This window comes from Odocoileus virginianus, chromosome 24 (genome assembly GCF_023699985.2).
Source record: "Odocoileus virginianus isolate 20LAN1187 ecotype Illinois chromosome 24, Ovbor_1.2, whole genome shotgun sequence".
Classification (NCBI taxonomy): domain Eukaryota; kingdom Metazoa; phylum Chordata; class Mammalia; order Artiodactyla; family Cervidae; genus Odocoileus; species Odocoileus virginianus.
The window spans coordinates 11,563,962-11,582,855 of NC_069697.1; the positions used below are offsets into that span (position 1 = coordinate 11,563,962).

General features: G+C 38.1%; 1 protein-coding gene across 4 annotated transcripts in view; it reads left to right on the forward strand.

The window, feature by feature from the left end:
* TMTC2 (transmembrane O-mannosyltransferase targeting cadherins 2) overlaps positions 1-18,330 on the forward strand; it is a 392,263-nt gene extending 373,933 nt beyond the window's left edge. For all 4 annotated transcript variants that reach the window (XM_070454287.1, XM_070454291.1, XM_070454289.1 and 1 more), the window contains one exon: positions 15,669-18,330. In XM_070454287.1, the coding sequence (XP_070310388.1) occupies positions 15,669-15,848 (180 nt within the window). In that variant the 3' untranslated portion in view covers positions 15,849-18,330. The remainder of the gene's footprint in view (positions 1-15,668) is intronic.
* The last annotated feature ends 564 nt before the right edge of the window (positions 18,331-18,894 follow it).

The window sequence follows — 18,894 nt, forward strand, 5'->3', positions numbered from 1 at the left end:
GTCTAACGTTTTTCTGGATTACTGTTCACACTTAACTGTCTCATCTAAAATATTAATAGCCCTTCTTCCATCACACACTCAACTGATGGCCCTGCTTCCTCTTTCACTGAGAACATAGATGTAATTAGAGGGAACTTCCACAGTACCCCATCAGCAAATGTAACCATCTATTAGATGTAACCATCTGTGCCTTTAATGCTACCTTTCCTCCTATTGTTATGGATAAACTGTCTGTACCTCTAGCTAGAACCAAACCCTTCATTTCTTCGCTAAATGATTTTGTTCTTGACTAAGGATGTTACCCCTCCCTCTTTCTCTGTCTCTCCCCCCTCCCTCTTGTTTTTCTGTTTCTGCATTGCTGACTCTCATATTAACTATTTTTCTCTCTCTACCAGATTTTTCTCATCAGCATTTCAACATGATATTATGCCTCCAAAAATTCAGAAACAAAAAGACTCCCCAAGTGATTCCTAAATTTGTATTTCAGGCTAGTATCTCTTCTTTGGATTCCAGACTAATCTATTTAGTGCCCAATTAGTATCTTCACTTGCAGGGGTCCCTTCAGGCAACTAGTCTAGAACTGAGCTCCTGATCTTCCCACATCTTCTCACATTGTCCTTCTCCCTGCAATAAATCATTTGATTCTCCTAGCTGCATAAGCCAACTTCCTCTGCAACTATCCTTGTGAAAGATGTCAATATCACTGCTGACCTATAATACTACAGTTGACTCCTTTATTCATCTACTGCAACACAGCATTTGAAGCATAAGTCAGATCATGTCACTCCTTGAGAAGCTTACTCCTTCAACTGCTTCCAATTCTTCACTCAGATAACATTTTCTCTTAAGACCTTTCTTAATCTCCCTATTGAATATTGACAAACTTTTGTTGTAGCAGACCAGACAGCAAATATTTTAGGCTTTGCAGTTATAATGTGTCTGTTGCAACTACTCAGCTCTTTGCATGCCCTTGTAGCATGCAAGCAGCCATAGACAATACATGATTGAATGTAGCTATGTTCCAAAGACATTTTATTTATGGGCATTGAAAGTTGAATTTTATGTAGTTTTCATGTATCTTGATGTATTCCTCTTTCTTTTGAGGGTTTTCAACCATTTAAAAATAGAAGCCATCAGGCTTCTCTGTCCATAGGATTCTTCAGGCAAGATTACTGGAGTAGGTTGCCATTTCCTCCTCCAGGGGATCTTCCTGACCCAGGGATTGAACCTGTGTCTCTGTGTCTCCTACACTATAGGCAGATTCTTTACCTCTGAGCCACCAGGGATGCCCATATCACAGTACAATATGCTATATATTTTACTTATTTTTTTCATGTGTATCTTTCAAATAGAATTTAAGCTCCATAAGCCCTGGGGTTTTGAACTGTTTTGTGTACTACTGAATCCCTAACATAGGTGCTCAATAATTAGATGAATGAAAATGTGAATAAATTTTATTAGAAAAGAAAGTAAAGAAATTTGGCTATAATGGATGAGATCACTGCTGAACGCAAGTGTATTTATTGAGTTGACCACAAAGTTTATTCAGTTTTTTCTGTAACATCTTACAAAAACCCAGATGAACTTTTTGGCCAACCCAATATTTTAGAAATTCTAGTCATAGAACTACAGAAGACATGTGTTAACCATTTGCAGCCTACAAAATGTTTCTTTAGTGCCTTTCTTCTTGAAATTTTTATTATTTCATTGTTATAGATTTTTTCATCCTCCATAAATCCCATTTATTTAGTAAGAAACACAATGCATTGATCTACCTGTTTTGGAGATGGTCTGGCTTCCTGTCCTACTGTGGCTTGTCAACTGAAAAAAATTACACAATCTCAAAGTTGAGAGTTATGTCTTATCTGGGGAACATTCTGAGGATTTCAAGCCCAAAACACAGCATCTCAGATAATGCTGAGAAACTGTTCCCAAAGAGGCCAGGGCTGGTACCAGGATATATTTGAGCTTTTGCAACAAAAGACCAGATAGTCTGAACATCAAAACATTTCTGTTAGTAAAACAAAACCAGATACTTCAAGGTAAGGAAGTTAGCACTTTTCTATGCATAGGACTTCCCTGGTGGCTCAGATGGTAAAGTGTCTGCTGCCTACAATGCAGGAGACCCAGGTTCAATCCCTGGGTTGGGAAGATCCTCTGGAGAAGGAAATGGCAACCCACTCCAGTGCTCTTGCCTGGAAAACCCATGGACGGAGGAGAGTGGTAGGCTACAGTCCATAGGGTCGCCAAGTGTCGGACACGACTGAGCGACTTCACTTCCACTTTCTTTTCATGCATAGGAAGGGACTTCCCTAGTGGCTCAATGGTAGAGAATCCACCTGCTAATACAGGAGAAGCAAGAGATGTGAATTTGATCCCTGGGTCAGGAAGATCCCTTGGAGTAGGAAATGACAGCCCACTCCAGCATTCTTGTGTGGAGAATTCCATGGACAGAGGAGCCTGGTGGGGCTATAAGCCATGAGGGTCACAAAGAGTTGGATGCAACTGAGCATGCTCACATGATATATAGAAAGATTTAAGAGTCAGGGCTGACTGAAATCATTTCTTTGATGTACACTTTAGCTAACTAGGACCAGTATTCTGTGTTTTCTCATTCTGAGTTGTCTCAGGGTGCATTGTCAGGGGTGGCTGAAGCAGCTGACTTTGTGATAGGCTTGGCAGTAGGCAACTTCTTTGTCTGCATCCTGATTTTCCTTAGGGCTTACTGTGCAGGCAGCTGTGATGTGATGCTTTCATGACAGCAACATCCTTTATTTACTGATATGGCAGACAGTATTTTAGTTCACAGGTTCTTCAAATTCTGGAGCTAAATGGACCTACTGATTTACCACATGCCCTCTTGCTTCTCTTCTGGATGCTGCCCTCTCATATGACCACTGTAAGTGGTCATGTTCATTTAGCATCCAGGACTTAGTTTTCTAAGAATATTGGATTTATAATTAATTGCTCAATTTCTTCTTCTCTTGGATGAGCCAAAGAATTTCACACAGTTCTTAAACTTCTTTGACAGAAGTAAATGAAAGTGTTAAATTATAAGCATTAGAGCATAGCTTAATTTCTGTGAGCTGTTTCAAGATACTGAAATTGGATTTAGTTATTATATGTAATGGACATTAAGCATTTATGAGACAAATGACCTGCAGTTTAATTAGATACTTAGTGAAGTATTCATAAGATACTTTGTTTTCAGAATAGTCAATATGTAATAGAAGTAAAAGGGTCTTGCTTCTAGTTTCTTAGCTGAAAGATTTGAGATGTACCTCCCTTGTACTTCTAGAGTTTTGCTTGTTCAGATACAAATCATGTAGAGGTGAAATGTAGCCAAGTTTTTTCTGTGGTCTGGTATCAAGTCACTATTCAAGGTTGTTGCATTGTCAATACAAAGTTATGTTTTTTGAGCAGGTGAAATGTATTACTTTGTGATTCTGCGAACATATTTGACATGCATCACATAATCATTATGGTTCTCTAACAGGGCATTGAAGATGAGTCTAAAAGAAATAAAAGTTGACATGTGAGAATTAATCATTGTAATAATTCATTTTGTTCTACTTTCCTTTTCAAGTCTTATTTTGGTTGTTATTTGCGAGTATGGGTGAATGACTATTCAGTAAATATATTTGAAATTCACAGTTGCTTGGACTTTTGGTCTATGCAGTTGCTTCATTGATTGCTTATTACTTGCCTGCTTGCTTGTTTTATATTAATAGGGTAGACCAAAGAAGGAAGGTAAGAAAGTGTATAGCATTTTCAAAAATATAGCTACTCAGAGAAGAGATAAGAATAGGTCAAGGCAATAGCAAATCTGTTTTATTTATAATTTTGAAAGTACTATGCAGAAAAATGTCATCAAGCCGGTCTTTAATGTCTTCCTCTAATATGCTGACTCTACAGACTTTACTTTAGAAGGAGCAGTCTGAATGTAACAACATTCAGATATGAACATTTCAGAAATGAAGGCCAAGTGTGCGATTGAATGTGAACATTTCAGAAATCTCGAGAGTTTCTGAATGATTTCAGAGATCTTGAGCGTGAATGTGAGACTATGCGAGTTGCAAAAGTTCTGCCATTTAGCCTCCCTTGATTTGCCACGAGTGTTGATACACAAAAGCCATGTTTATTTTACATTTTCAGCAGGTGTGACACTTTGACAAGTGTAATGGCTTGGAGTCCAGCATGGCTTCACCTTGATCAGTGTGTCCTGATGGAATAGTTTCTGAAATGATGTATGCAGACCTTGCATCATTATTTTTCCAAGCATGTATCAACAAAGTCTTGGTCCTAGGAAAGTGCAAATAGAATGCCATGCAGCAGACAGTATGTTTACATTTTATTTTTAGTCCCTCGAAAGATTTATAGTTTCTGGAGGAATTACTTTGCTCCTACTTGTTACATTTGATCTGATCATCCTAACTCAGGGTATTTGCAAAACTTTCCACTTGCTGTGCGCATGAAGTTTCTGGTACATTCTCCCAGGGATGTGTGTTTCTTCCTATTCATTCTGTGGGTGGACAGTTGCTGCCTTCTAATGTCATGTTGAAATGCGAATGCTCTGAATGGCATTGTCACCTTTGCATTAATCCTGCTTATTCACACCAGGATCCCCATCTACTTTATAAGAAGGAAAAAATTGTGTTATCCATCTCTAGAGAGTATATGCCTAACCTAAATTTCACATTAATTCACTGTTTTAAGGTCTCTGACATGCTCATTTCCATTTAAAAAAAAAATGGGTATTTTCTATTAGTCCCATACAGGAGCAAATTTATCATTTCCACAACATGCAAACTAGTGTTGCTCAGCTGACCTCCATCAGATCAAAGCTATTCACTGGCAAACACAGAAGTCAATTAGGAAAGTGATGCATATAGGTTAAAAGTAATCTCCTGAATTTGATTTTCATGGCATCTGTCAAGCCTTTATTCAGGTGTAACTTTGATTCTGTCAATGTGGTATGTCCATGCCTCTTGCTATATTGTATTTTTTTAATCAGATCAATGAACAAGCAAAAAAAAAAAAAAAAAAAAAGCCAGCCCTCCTCCTCCCCCTGGGAGAAATAAGAATTAGCTCTCTGTTTCCATCTTCCATGGCAGCTGAGTTCTTAAGTATTATAAGTCCAAATCTCAGCTTCCAGCATATCTCTGAAAATACATTTTAATAACAACATGATTATTCCAGTGACATGTTTCAGCTCCTTGGAATGAGCAGTCATTGTACTATTCACACTCATGCATCACACATACACATTTGGATGGCCTGTACAGCTGGGAATCCTTCTGTGTAATGTGACTGTGATTGAGAAAGCATGCACGTGTTCCTCCCTCCCCTTCATGCTAAAAAGAAACGAATAAAGTGTAGAGTGAATTATATCACTTAAATCATGTTTGGGCTAGAAACAGACAAGAAATTTGGTTCAAAGAAAAGGAGAAGAAGATGCTATGGGCTTTTGTAGCAGCTCTCTAGATTAATAAGAGAAGGCAGCTCTTGGTGTTTGAGATATATGATGTTTGCTTAGTGTGCAGATCTTTTACTAAGCTTCTTCCCTTTGATGTTTCTAACCATCAATGAAGTGAAGTGTCCGACTCTTTGTGACCCTGTGGACTGTAGCCTACCAGGCTCCTCTGTCCATGGGATTTTCCAGACAAGAGTACTGGAGTGGATTGCCATTTCCTTCTCCAGGGGATCTTCCGGACCCAGGGATCGAACCTGGGTCTCCTGCATTGTAGGCCGACACCTTACTGTCTGAGCTACCAGGGAATATGTTCATCTTATTTCCATTGTTCTAATCTACAAGAACTTTAAGCCATCATATATTTGCTCACACAGGTAGGACTTTTATTTGGCAGTTTCTTTGAAATGATGAGCTATGGGGGGCTTCCCTGGTAGCTTAGTGGTAAAGTATCCTCCTGCAATGCAGGAGCCACAGGAGATGTGGGTTTGATTCTGGGACGCGAAAATCCCCTGGCAAAGGACTTGGCAACCCACGCCAGGATACTTGCCTGGAGAGTCCCATGGACAAAGAAACCTGGCAGGCTACAGTCCATAGAGTCACACAGAGTTCAACAGGACTGAAGCAACTCAGCATGTAGGCCCGCATGATGAGCTACATGCTTGCTGCAAATCAAGATCAACAGTGTGCTGATTGCATTTTATAAAAGCTGTTAGTGAGAGATGGGGGAGAAAAGGGTTATTATGGGATTATATGAAATGTGTGTGAAACTTTCTGAAAACTGTAAAGCATTATAGAATTTAAAGAATCATTCAATTTAAAAGGTAAAAAAAAAAAAAGTAAAATTAAGGAAAAAAGCTGTGAGGGGAGACCTAGGTAGCCTGGGATCAAGATTTTCCTGTGAAATTAAGGGCATTGGGAAAAACCTGTCTTTGAAATAGAATCATCCTTGGTGAAGAATAATTTCTGAGGTCTTATCTGTAATTTAGTAGATGCATTTTAAAATCTGTTAGAAATCACCACTACCTTTGAAGTAACTCTGTTACAATCACTGTTTGTTATCCCCCAAACCACAACTGTTGGCATTTTGATTGCCGTAGAAATGAATAGCACCCCACACTGTGGCAATCACACCCATCATAAAAGTTAAATGAACAGTCTTGTAATACCCACTGTGATGGGACAGATATGAGAGAAGGATTGAGCACACAGGATAAAATATCTCACTGACAAATTGAAACTACTCCCTTAATACAAGTAGTGTCTTGCTTGTCACCTATATCTGTTTTGTTTTATTCAAAGCTGTTTCTAAAACACAAATACTGTGTTGAAACTGAGAATCAGAATAAATCATTTCTACTATCTGTCAGAATGTGCCTTGCCATTGCTAGACTCCCTGTGTTGTTTTCCCTTTCTGCTTGTACACTTTGGTAAATCTTTTTGCAGAGATGCTTTATTCAAAATACAACTGTAGTCAAAATATAACTTGCAAAGAACTATCATTTCTGAGTTGGGAGCATTGTACCAGTTGTGGGGTTTTTGGTTCCTAAAGTTTTGTGAAAGATGATTTAGTTGTATTAATATTTCATTTTTAATAACAGTTTTCTTTCCACTTTGGTTTACTCTCAGAAGGTTTAATATGGTGACTGTCTCTACTGACATCTGAACCTCCAGATTCATTGAAATGAATTGAACCCAGCTCTGTTCAGACATCTCTCCATTGCTGTCTCTGCTCACTGCAGTTTGCTTTGAAAAGTAACAAACTGCTTTTGATGTGACGCATTCATTTCAAAGGTTTATATATCATTCTCATTTTGGAAGAATAAAGAACTTGAAGCAGCCTGATCATCTGTCTTGTCTAAGAGCCTCACACCCATGACGAGGGACTCTCCTTTCACCCCATGGCTTTGTCTTCATATCTCTGTTAGAAGTGTTTGATTCTCCTTTGGCATAGAAGAATATGTAGTCAGGCCCTGGATTGTAAGTCCTTGAGAGCAGTGAAACCTTCTTCTGTCCAGTCCCCTATAGTTCTCAAAACGGTGCATGAATATCAGTTTCATCTACCTCATAACATTTCAGAAACATAAATGATATGTAATAGAATGTACACCTCCTAATAGTTTGCAATAAATGCCAAGTGTGCAATTAAAGTTAGCTCAGGCCACATGCAGACTGAAAATATATATTGTTCTTTTCATCACTTAGAGTATCTGGCAGCAACCTTGACATATAGTAAGTGTTTAATAAATGTTTGCTAAACTATGCTGAGATTAGACTAGCATTCACCTCTCTGAGGTCACCTCTTTTTACGAAACCATACAGATTTTCTTCTTTCGGAAAGCGTTCATCGAGAGCTTCTTTCACATGCCAGAGTTTGGCAGTAGCACTATAAAAACGATTAAAGTAAATTCACTATCTTACCCTCCAGCATAGAAGATAGACACAATAGATAGATAGTGTTGCAGTTAAGTTAATGTAAGTAGGCAGTACTATGGAGACATAGAGGAGTAACCTATGAATATGGTCATTTTTGAAAGGATCAGAAGTTTGTCAGAGTGGAAGAAGAGCTTTGTCAGAAGAGCAGTTTGATGAGAAATGGATGGTCCAAATAGCACCTGGCAGAAAGAGAAATTTCACGTGGCTCATGCAGAATGTAGACAGAGGGCTTCTGTGGGGCGCCAAGTTGTAAAGGGTTTCTTAGCACTGATATGAAGGGTGGATTCTTTTCTGTCAGCACAGGTGGATCCTCTAAAGCCCCATTGTGTTTACGAAAGACCAATGGTCCAGTCAAAGGTATTGGAATAAGGAGGAAGCTGAAGGTGGGGCGATTAAGGGGCTGATAGCATTTAGGAATGGTATAAGATGTTAACCCAGGTAGGGCCAGTAGAAATGGAGGGTGGTAAGGAGAGGAAGAATGTGAAACATGTTCATCTTAAATTTCCTTGTTGGCCCTGAGAAAAGGAACTAAGAAGAAGCCAGAAAGCAAGGAGTCTGAACAGACAGAGAAGTAGGCCATAAAGAAAAGTCTGCGGTGAGTGCTGGAAGCACCAGCCAGGCCCCGCCGTCCTTCCCCACACACAGGGGTCCAGGGTCCCCATGTCACTGGGGCACACTTTGGTGGCTGCCTGCCCCTCTTGCCACCCAGATTTCCGTCGTCATCCTCTCGCCATATTGAAAGTGCACCTATGTCAAGGATTTTCTGTTCTGTGTATGACAGATTCTCCACCTTAGAAACAGTGGTTATCTGATTGTCAGTCTTGAGAAAGGGACTCTGACCAAGAAAACACCAAGCACAATGGTCTTATTTACCAACTGGTTTGAGGTGGTGGGAGCTCTGAGTAATTCAGAAATCACCATGTAGTTGACAATCTTTACAGAACTTATTCTGTCCAAACATTAAAGAACAGGTGGATCACTGAAGAGGAAATGTAAAAAGCTAATAAACTTCTGAAAATATTATTAACCTCTCTAGTAATCAGGAAAGAGTTAAGCACATAATAAGATACTGTTTTACAACTCTCAATTTGCAAAATTTAAAAACTAGATAGTACCAAGTATTATTAAGGATATGAAATAAAGGTCTTAATACTAAAGCATTTTGCTACATCCACACAGAAGAGTAATTTGGTGACATCTGTCAAAGTTGAAGATTCCCCCATGTCCAGCAATTCCACTCTTAGAAACTCTCCCATAAGTTCGTGTAGAGATATTCACAAGAATATTGATGGCAGCCTCTCTTTTTTTAAATTGAAGTATAGCTGATGTACAGTGTTATATAAACCCCTGCTATACATCAAAGTGATTCAGTTATTCATATATATAAACATTCTTTTTATAATTATGGTTTATTATCAAATATAATTCCCTGCGCTGTGTGGTAGGACCCTGTTGTTTATCCACTCTGTGTAACAGTTTGCATCTGCTAACCCAAATCCCCCAGTCCATGGCTCCCTTACCCCTCGCGCTTCTTGGCAACCACAAGTCTGTATTTTATGTCTGTGGGTCTGTTTCTGTTTCATAGGCAGGTTCATTTGTGTCTTACATTAAATTCCACATATAAGTGATCATGTAACATTTGTCTTTCTCTTTCTTGCTTACTTCAGTTAGTATGATCATCTCTAGTTGCAACCATGTTGCTGCAAATGACATTACTTCATTCTTCTTTTATGGCTGAGGAGCATTTCATTGTATGTATGTACCACATCTTTATTCATTCATCTGTTGGGCGTTTAGTTTGTTTCCATGTCTTGAGTTTTGGGAATAGTGCTGCTATGAACATAGGGATGCATGCAGCTTTTTGAATTACAGTGGCAGCACCCTTTAAAAGAGTCTGTATGCCCTTCCTTCAGAAAATGGGCAGTCATTCAGCAAAGTTTATGTGAGAGAGCTAAACATCACACATATCAGCGGAGACAAAGTGAAAAGCGGAAATTTCAAGTTCCAGGTGAGTGCTTGTCAGGTTGGCATCCCATGATGGATAATGACAGATGTGTGAAATTAAAACTTACATACAAGGCCATACATTTGTTATGGGCACACAAAAAAATAAAACTGCGAAACATACATTGGAACAACAAATACCAACTTCAGGATAGTGGTTTTATTCGGAGGAAGAGGAGAGTTCAGTGAAAGATATTTGGGGGTTTCAATTGTCTTTATAAAGTTTTATTTGTTAAGCAAGTAACACAGTTTTTATAGTATTCTCTGAAATTTTGTATGCCCTAAAATATTCATAATAAAGAAAAAACTCCACATATGGCTTTACCTTTGTGTTCGTTCATTTAATCTTTTACCCATTGGTCTTTTCAACTACCCATTAATTTATTCTTCTTTTCTGTCAAAATAATTGAATTTAAACAATCTGTAAAAATGATTATGGTTTAAATCAAGTTGGGAAAAAGGAAACTAGTATGATTAAAAGAGAGTGTAAGGGAGATTTGAGGATGAAGCTGCCAAAAGACAATTAGATGAATGTATATGTGTGCATGTGGAAGAACGCAGTGAATGAAGGGTATTTAGCCTTCTGGCTTGGCATTAGACCATTAAGCATGCCAATGGGACCAAGAAGGATTGGTGTTGGAACTGAGGAGAATAAGATGTCTGCTTTTGTCTCAGTCCATGTTACACTTTTTCTTCCACAAGCCTGATAATCTTAAAAACTTTAATTCCATAATTATTTAATAAATATTTGCCATGTACAAGGCACACTAAATATAAAGAGATCCTTTAATATGTGCAAAAATAATTTTTTCATGAATATGTTTCTTAAAAGTTTATACCATTAATTTTTAAGCATCAAGGTACAGTTATTGCTCCAGTAAATTAAATTGGGTAAGCAATTTTGGCTGAAGCCAGTTCATCAGCAGTAGGCAGCCTTCATTAAGTTATCATGTACAACTACTTGAAAAAAAGTAATAATCCGTTAAAAACTTCAGACTGTGCAAACTCATTTAAGTTTGCAAATTCAGAAGGGAAGTTAAAGGTGGTTATCTTGAAAACATTCCCAAAATGTGTAATGTATTAATTGAGTGATACCTAGGTAAGGCTAACTTGAGACAGCCTTTCTTTCTGAAAATTTATTTCATTCCTGTAACAGTAAACATACAACTATATGGATAATTTCAGCAACACTTGGAGTGAAAACAGATATATAAAACTAGACTGTTACCTCTGGCTTCATCTTTTCCATAGCTTCTCTTGCCTACTGATTTATTTTTATAAAAAGGAAGTGGTCTCAGGGCCTACTGGAGGACAGAGAGGCCAGTTACTGTGTGGGTTTTCAGCTCTAGAACATTTCAACCAAGTTCTTCTTTTCCTTTTTTTCTAGGAAAAGAGTGTCCTCTGTTCAAAATTCTATATTTTAATCCTGTTCCCAGTAGAAAGATGAATTCCCAGTCCTAAATCCCCTTGTGGTCTCACTATGCCTTCTCCATAGATAACTTTCCAGGAGCATGTAATAGGCAAGGCAAAGGAGTGACTTTGTTTTCCACCCCGGTGTGATCAGGATACCCTGTGAGTACAGCTGGCTTCCTTGGGAGCCTCAAGAGCGTTAGATTAGAATCAAACTTTCATAATCTTGCCTGTGCTCTACCCCACCCCAGTATACATCTATTATTTTAATTTTGCTTATTTCCTCCAGTGCTAAAGAAGTAAACCAAAGACCACAGTAAAGTAACAATAAAAGCATAATTCCCTAGAGACTTGGAAAAGACGTCATTTGTTGCCTCAGTATGGCTTCTAGTCAACCCCTTTGATGTAAAGCATCTGTCCTCTTCAAGGAAACAAGAAAGATCTGGTTCTCCTTTCTAGTCTGTGAAGTAGGAGCCGGTGTCATTTGCTGTGAAGAGTACAAGCCGAATGTTCCTGAGTTGCAAGCTGCCTGACTGCCTTGGTTAACATCCTGAACATTTCATCGGCTGTCTTTAATAAGGAGGTTGTGTGTGAGGGAAGACATCAGCAGTTGTGGTTGGGTTTCTGTTCCCCAGCCCATGAGTCACGGCTGGTGGAGAGCAGTGACACCACTGTATAATCAGACAGCCAGTCACCTGGACTTCTTGCCTTTCAGTTACACAGTGAGGTAGTCTTCAAAGGCATTTAGAAAACTTACATGCTCTTCTTTGGTTAAGGAAATTCTTCTCATTCCCTCTCCTTCTGCCTAACAATATTTAGTCATTTATGGCTTCTGTTAATAAAGTCTCTTTGGAACATTTAATCCCTAAAATAATGACATGGCCAAGAGAAGACTCCTACTTTATGAAAGGATAGAGATATGATCTGACATGCTTTGTTCTATACGAACTTCATCCTTTTATAGGAAACTTCATCTCAGAAGACCTAAAAGGACATAATCTAGAATCTGGAAATGATCTCTAGAACTGCACTTCTCCAATTTTAATAAGCATACAAAGCATCAGGGAGATCTTGTTGAAATTTAGATTCTGACTCAATATGTGGCACCTGAAATCCTGAGTTTCTGTCAAGCTCCCAGGTAAGGCCAGTGCTTTTTATAGCAAGGCTAGAAGACCTGAAAGCATTCAGTCCAGTGGACATCCACTAAGCTACCCTAGTCAGTGCTGTGGAAGGGAGATATAACAGGCTTAAAAGGTAAAGCCCTTGTCTTTGAAGAGAGAAAACAACCGTGTAAGAAGAAAGTCATCTATATGTACTTTTATTCATAACTTTTTAACAAAAACATGAAACTGTTTATCAATATAATGGTTGACTATTATAGTAGTTACCTAAGGCAGTGATACTCACGTCACATGTGAGCACACCAGTGTGTAAGTTTCATCAGTTTCTGTTTACTCAAGTAAGAAGCTGTAGTGATGCTTTAAGCATTATATATGTCCGTAGAATTTTAAAATTTTTTGAAAACTTTTTTAAACTCTATTAAAACAGACATATTTAAACCTAAATGTCTCATCTGAACATAGAAATATATAACTGCTTAACAATATTCAATGATATTCTTAAGTATGCACAGTTTTAGTTTATTAACTTTTTTTCATCACTTGATAGCAGAAAGTTTACTTCGAAGTAGTCTAAGAGAAGGACCCCAGGCCACAGTTTAGTAGCAATAATAGAGCCTGTTTATGTGACCTAGTATTTAGTGCTTCACCAGCTGTGTTCCCAGCTGGCTTTTCCTAAGAAAGGCTTCAAACCTAGTATAGGCAGAGCCAGTTCACAAATCCTCAGCGTTTGGACTCAGTGGTCATTCAGGCGCATTGACAGATTCTGCTTTGTGTGTTTGAGATGCTGAGTAGACAGAAAAGAGGAATTGACACTTTTACATGATCATATAATATCAACAAGCCTATGAAGCAGGTTCTGTTATCCCGTTTCCAGAAGAAACTGGTCTCCATGCTCACTCAACTTCAGGGGCAGAATTGGCGTTGGAACCTAGGCAGTGTGACTCTGTAACCTCTGAGTGTTTTTAATAATCCCCTTGAGTTGCAATTATAGTTAGGTACAGACTCTGATAATAAAGTGGTCCAAGAAATAACCACCACCCCACAGAGCCATCTGGTTTCTCTCAGCCCCATCACTGCGCCTTTTCTATTTCTGGTCAGTAAGGAACGACCTCCAACCGTGGTTCTCCCTCCCCATTTCCCTTCTTCCCACTCTGGATAGGAGGGAGTCTGAACATTTTATCTACTTTGCATATCCAGTAAGTCAGCCTGTGAACATGCTTCACCATCAATTTAGTAGCTGTTTATTGACAGTTGTGCTAAGCTATGGGAATAAACATAATTCAGAAATGTGTTGCAGTATCAAGAAACTCAGTATAATAATGTGTGGTATGATAAAAAGTTCTTTTAGAAAGACAGAGTAGGTGGTGTTATTTTAGGTTCCCTATGTGGAGCTCTTCACTGCACATGTAATTTAGAGCTATGTTTATTTGGCTTGGTGTTTAAAATTAGAAGTTGACCATCTGTATTTTTCTTGATAAGTGTGGAGTCATCCTGACCAAAAGGTTTTTGAAGGTCAGGAATAGTTTATATTTGCAACATTATTTTTGAAAAGGAAAAAGGATACAGAAAAGTTGGAAAACAGTGCCCAGAAGTTGACTTAAGAGAACTTTGGTGTACATCCAGAGACATGTTAGGCAGCCATTGAAATAAAAATTATAAAGTATGTGTAACAACATAAAAATCATAAACATGCATGTGTTAGACCTCAAGCGAAATGAGACAAGAAAAGGTGAATTTGACATTTGTAGAGTGTTTATTATGTGCATGTACTATGCTACATTTATTTTCTCACTTTATCTTTTTAACAACATGTAAAAAACTGATGTTATTTCAGTATTTCATAAATGGAAGAATTGGGGAACAGATATGTTAGGGGACCTCACCAAGGTCACAGCTGGTGGTTAAGCAAGAATTCAAATCCAGATCTCTTCAAATCCAAATCTGATCATCTTTTCCCAGTTGATTTACTTTGAGCTATTCAACCATACCCCATCCCCCAGCATAGTTTTTGATTTAGAAATAATTGTATTTACAGTAAAGAGTAGAGTCATATGAATTCAGCTGAAAAAAAATGCTTGCATTATGAAAACACTAAATTGTAAAAATAATTGTGATTATTTTAGGCTGCATCATAGAGTTGCCAGGACAATTAATAGTTGACACCAGCTGTAAAATGGAAAGATAATCTTAGCATAAACAATTTTAGTTTTATCTGATGTTTGAAGTATGCATTTGTGTAACTGCCAGGATATTAACTGTACTTTGTTAGCTAGAAAGTTCCAGGGACAAGAAGAACAAGAGCACTTACTCACAGAAGGCGAGCAAAGTGTTTTTTTTTTTTCCCTTTGAGAGGGCCTTGTTGTTTATTGTTAACTAATGTTTGAGAATTTGGGTATGGGAGCCTTTGTATTAAACAGTACTGCTACTGTACATGCTAAGTCACTTCAGCCATGTCCAATTCTTTGCGACCCCATGGACTGTAGCCCACCAGACTCCTCTGTCCATGGGGATTCTCCAGGCAAGAATACTGGAGTGGGCTGCTATGTCCTCCTCCAGGAGATCTTCCCAACCCAGGGATCAAACCCACGTCTCTTAGGTCTCCTGCATTGGCAGGTGAGTTCTTTACCACTAGCGCAACCTGGAAAGTCATGCTACATACTATGTTGCTATATTTATTATAAACATTGACCATTGTAAGTTAAAAGGTTAAAACTTTATCTCATTAAACTACTTGAGTTAAATTTAGAAAGGGTTTTAGTGGTTACATTTGAATTTTTTTCAGGGTTTTCACCCTAAAAACATCAGTAAAGACACATATTTGTCACCTTTTCCCACTTAGTTCTTTTTTTTTCTTGGCATTGAATTGAAAAGAAGTTCAGTTCTTTCCATCTAAAATTGTATCCCTTTTAACTTTTTTTCTCCTGAAAGGACAGTCTGACTGTGTTACTAGGTCTTCATATGTAACCTCTACTTTCTCATTAAAGGAACAACTGTTTCCCTAACTGCCTGCTCTCCTTAAAGCTCAAAGTGCACAGCAGCTGTTTGAAAGCTTTTTTTTTTTTCCTTTCTGGTATCCTTATCTATTGGTATAAATTGCTAAATTGCTTCCATAAAATGCCTCCAGACATAAGGGAATCATTTGCATAAGTGGATGAAGATCTTTGTCTTCCATGAAGGAAAGCTTACCACGGTCTGTTAATCGTTTTCCTTTCTCTCTCTGCTTCCAGTATCCGGCTGCTCTGATGAACTTGGGAGCCATCCTGCACCTCAACGGCCGGCTTCAGAAGGCTGAGGCCAACTACCTGCGGGCGCTACAGCTCAAGCCGGATGACATCATCACACAGTCCAATCTCCGAAAACTCTGGAACATCATGGAAAAGCAAGGCTTGAAGACTTCCAAGACCTGACACAGGAAGGCCACACCGCGCCCTCCTCCATACGTGAACCCGGACTCATGAAGGAGCAGAGCTTCCCAGCAGTGCTACGACGAGAGCTAGTTCGGACTTGGAGACCCGGGGCAGAGGTCCCTGAGGCCACCGCCACTTCTGGGAGTATCCACTTTGCTATGGACGCAGCCTTCAACACCAAAAATGGGGAATGTTGGAAACTTCCTGAAGGATATAATCGTTACCCATAAAACTGTAAACCCAAGCACTTAACAGGATCTTTTGGCATTCTAAAAGGGGGAAGGGGTGTGAGTTTCAAATGTGGTTCTTTTATGAAAGCTAATTTAGAAATTATACTGTTCCTTAAACACTGTGAGAGAAAGTCAAGAGTGTCTTTTCAACCGTGGTAAACCATTAAGGTCAAGTGTTCATGGGCGGTGATTCAAGTGTGGTGTGAATTCTGGTGAGCTGGCCATTTGTCTTAATGTTGCTGCCTTCCTTCTTTGGGCCAGCCTACTTATCAGTTTCCAGAACTTAGAAAACTTTTCTTTTTCTAATACTGTGTCAGGATCTGTCAGAGTCTGTATTTGTTTCCTGACTGGTGCACATAACATTTTATGATTTAGATATCACCATCATGTGGGCATCCTTCGCTTTTCATGTTCTGTAATGGATGTGCAGGAGAAAGCAAACCACGTTTCTCACTGATGTCCTGGGAGGGGAGGGGAGGGGAGAGGCCCATGTGTGCCAGGCAGGCATTTTTTACTTTGGCATCACCAACTTTTCCCAAAACTGCCTAGGAGAATTCATTGTTTTAATTCTTAGGCTTTTGAAATTGCCTTGTAAAATGGCTATTCCTAGTTAATGCCCATGCTTATATAAGAAAGTAAATCAAAAGGAACTTTAAAAAGTGTTCTAGTTCCAATACCCAACCAGCAGCTAGTCCAAAAGGGAAGATGCTTGTGCCTTCCAGATGTTGCTGGGTTAAAAATCAAGTCTGGGTGACAATGTTACCGACAATTTTATATTTTGAAAAGAATTGGTGTGAAATGTTAATCACTTTCTAATAGGTACCCGAACAGCAGTGCTGATAAGTTTTTGAGAAATTATTTTTAATCATACTTGTTCTTCCCAAAAGACATAAAAAAATGACTTATTTTAAGCTGCAGTAGACTGTAGCATTAGTCCACGTGCTTCTAGGTTTCCTGCCAAGTGCTTTTCGCTGTTGAAAACTATTTTTCACTAGAAAATTTGGCATTTTATTTCATTGCCTTTTAGTAACCACTTCAGTGATCATTTCACAAGTAAAAGACTATAAATGAAGTAGAGAGAAACATTTATTGAACATTTTTTGACTTGCAGTCAAACTTTGCTACTAAAAATTAACTTTGTAAAAACAGCAATCCACTTTCCACTTCTTCCTAGAGAAGGTAGCTATACAATACATATTTATTTATTTATTATTCTGCCATAGCAAAATAACAAAACTTGATTCATTAAATCAGTTCTCTGCAACTTAAAGTTAGCTTTTTTTCTTGTCCTTTCATACTCCACATATATATGGTCAGCATTCCCATTTAAGGGAAGCTACACATTCAAATAGATCATGTGTTTCTTCATATTTTGTATGTTTTGCTGTGTATCTGAATATGGTGGGGTAAAGAATTTAAAGTAGTGCTTCTATGGCATTAGTGTTTTGGTGAGAAAGATAATGTAGTGAGAGAGATTTGTTAATGGCATTAAAAGAAGGCCCTCCAAATATGTAACCTATTATTGGTAAACATTTCATTGAAGGGCCAAAAGTTAAATTATAACTAAATCACTGTGTTTCAGAATGATATTTAATGTTTAACAACAACAAACCCATGGTCAAACCAAAAGCCTGGGTTGAGGTATATTTTTCATCTTTTAGTGCATTGGCAATTGCAGAAAAAGAAAAGAAAAAAGGAATTTAATATAAGGATATAGAGGTGAATTCAATGTCTAACATTTTTATTTATTTAAATAGTTATTGACGTATGATGGCTTCCTCGTCTTAACATTTTGTGTCTTTCAATTGTTACTGTTCTTCCTTTCACACACTTGGTTCTTGATAGTTTCACTGAATGCACAGTAGAGGCACTTCATGTTGACCCAGTTCCCAAGTAGCATAATAATTGGACCTGTGTCATAAAATGCATGGATCATTAATAACTAAATGTCCCTGACACCTTTCACTACAGGGCTGGACTTAGTAACTGACCAACTTAGGGGGAGGGTTGGGGGAGGTCTACAGAACATGGTCAAAAAAATGTCTCCGCTCAGGGATTTATGGTGGATTATTGCAGACAGTGCTAAAACTATAGAGCACAAGACAAGTTTACTAAATTAAAATTTTATTTTTTTGAGAAGCTGTTATTTGTATAAATTATCAAGTTTTGTAGGCTTTCCTTTTGTAGAAATAATTGTTTTATGTGCCAGAGAATTTTGATTTTGTTTTCAACAATAAAGCATTGATAACAAATATGTTTATAAGCCTTTTTTAAAATCTTCTACAGGAGTAACACTTAAGTTCTCTTGGATTTTAACAGACCTAGGAGAAATTTGGGAATTTCTGGAAACTTTTCACAAACACCATTTTAGATACTAACTTCGTAGATTCCTTTAGGTTTGTTTGCTTTTTAATAACCTCAAGCAAGTTGTGTCACTAATTTGAAACTTTCTCATTTGATCCAGAATTTTCTTGCTAAACAAAAGCTCTTCTCTGTACTCTTTGGAAGCCAACAATGAACCAACACAATAACATCAGAGAGCAGTTGTAAGAAGTTGCAGGAATGTTTTAGAAAACTTCACAGAAATTTCAAGTGAATAAGAAACTTCAAATTGCAGCAGTACTCCAAAGAGAAATATATCTCAAATTTCTATGGAATAATGATAACAAAAGGTCAATGTGTGGCGACGTATCAGAGAGAATGAAAGCCAATTTAGAGTCCTCTCTGATTGCATCCTGTAGGAAGACCATCCAAAATCACATAACAAGAAGGTTAAAGCCCTGATAGGTGCACACCTTTCTCCACTACAGAGCTGA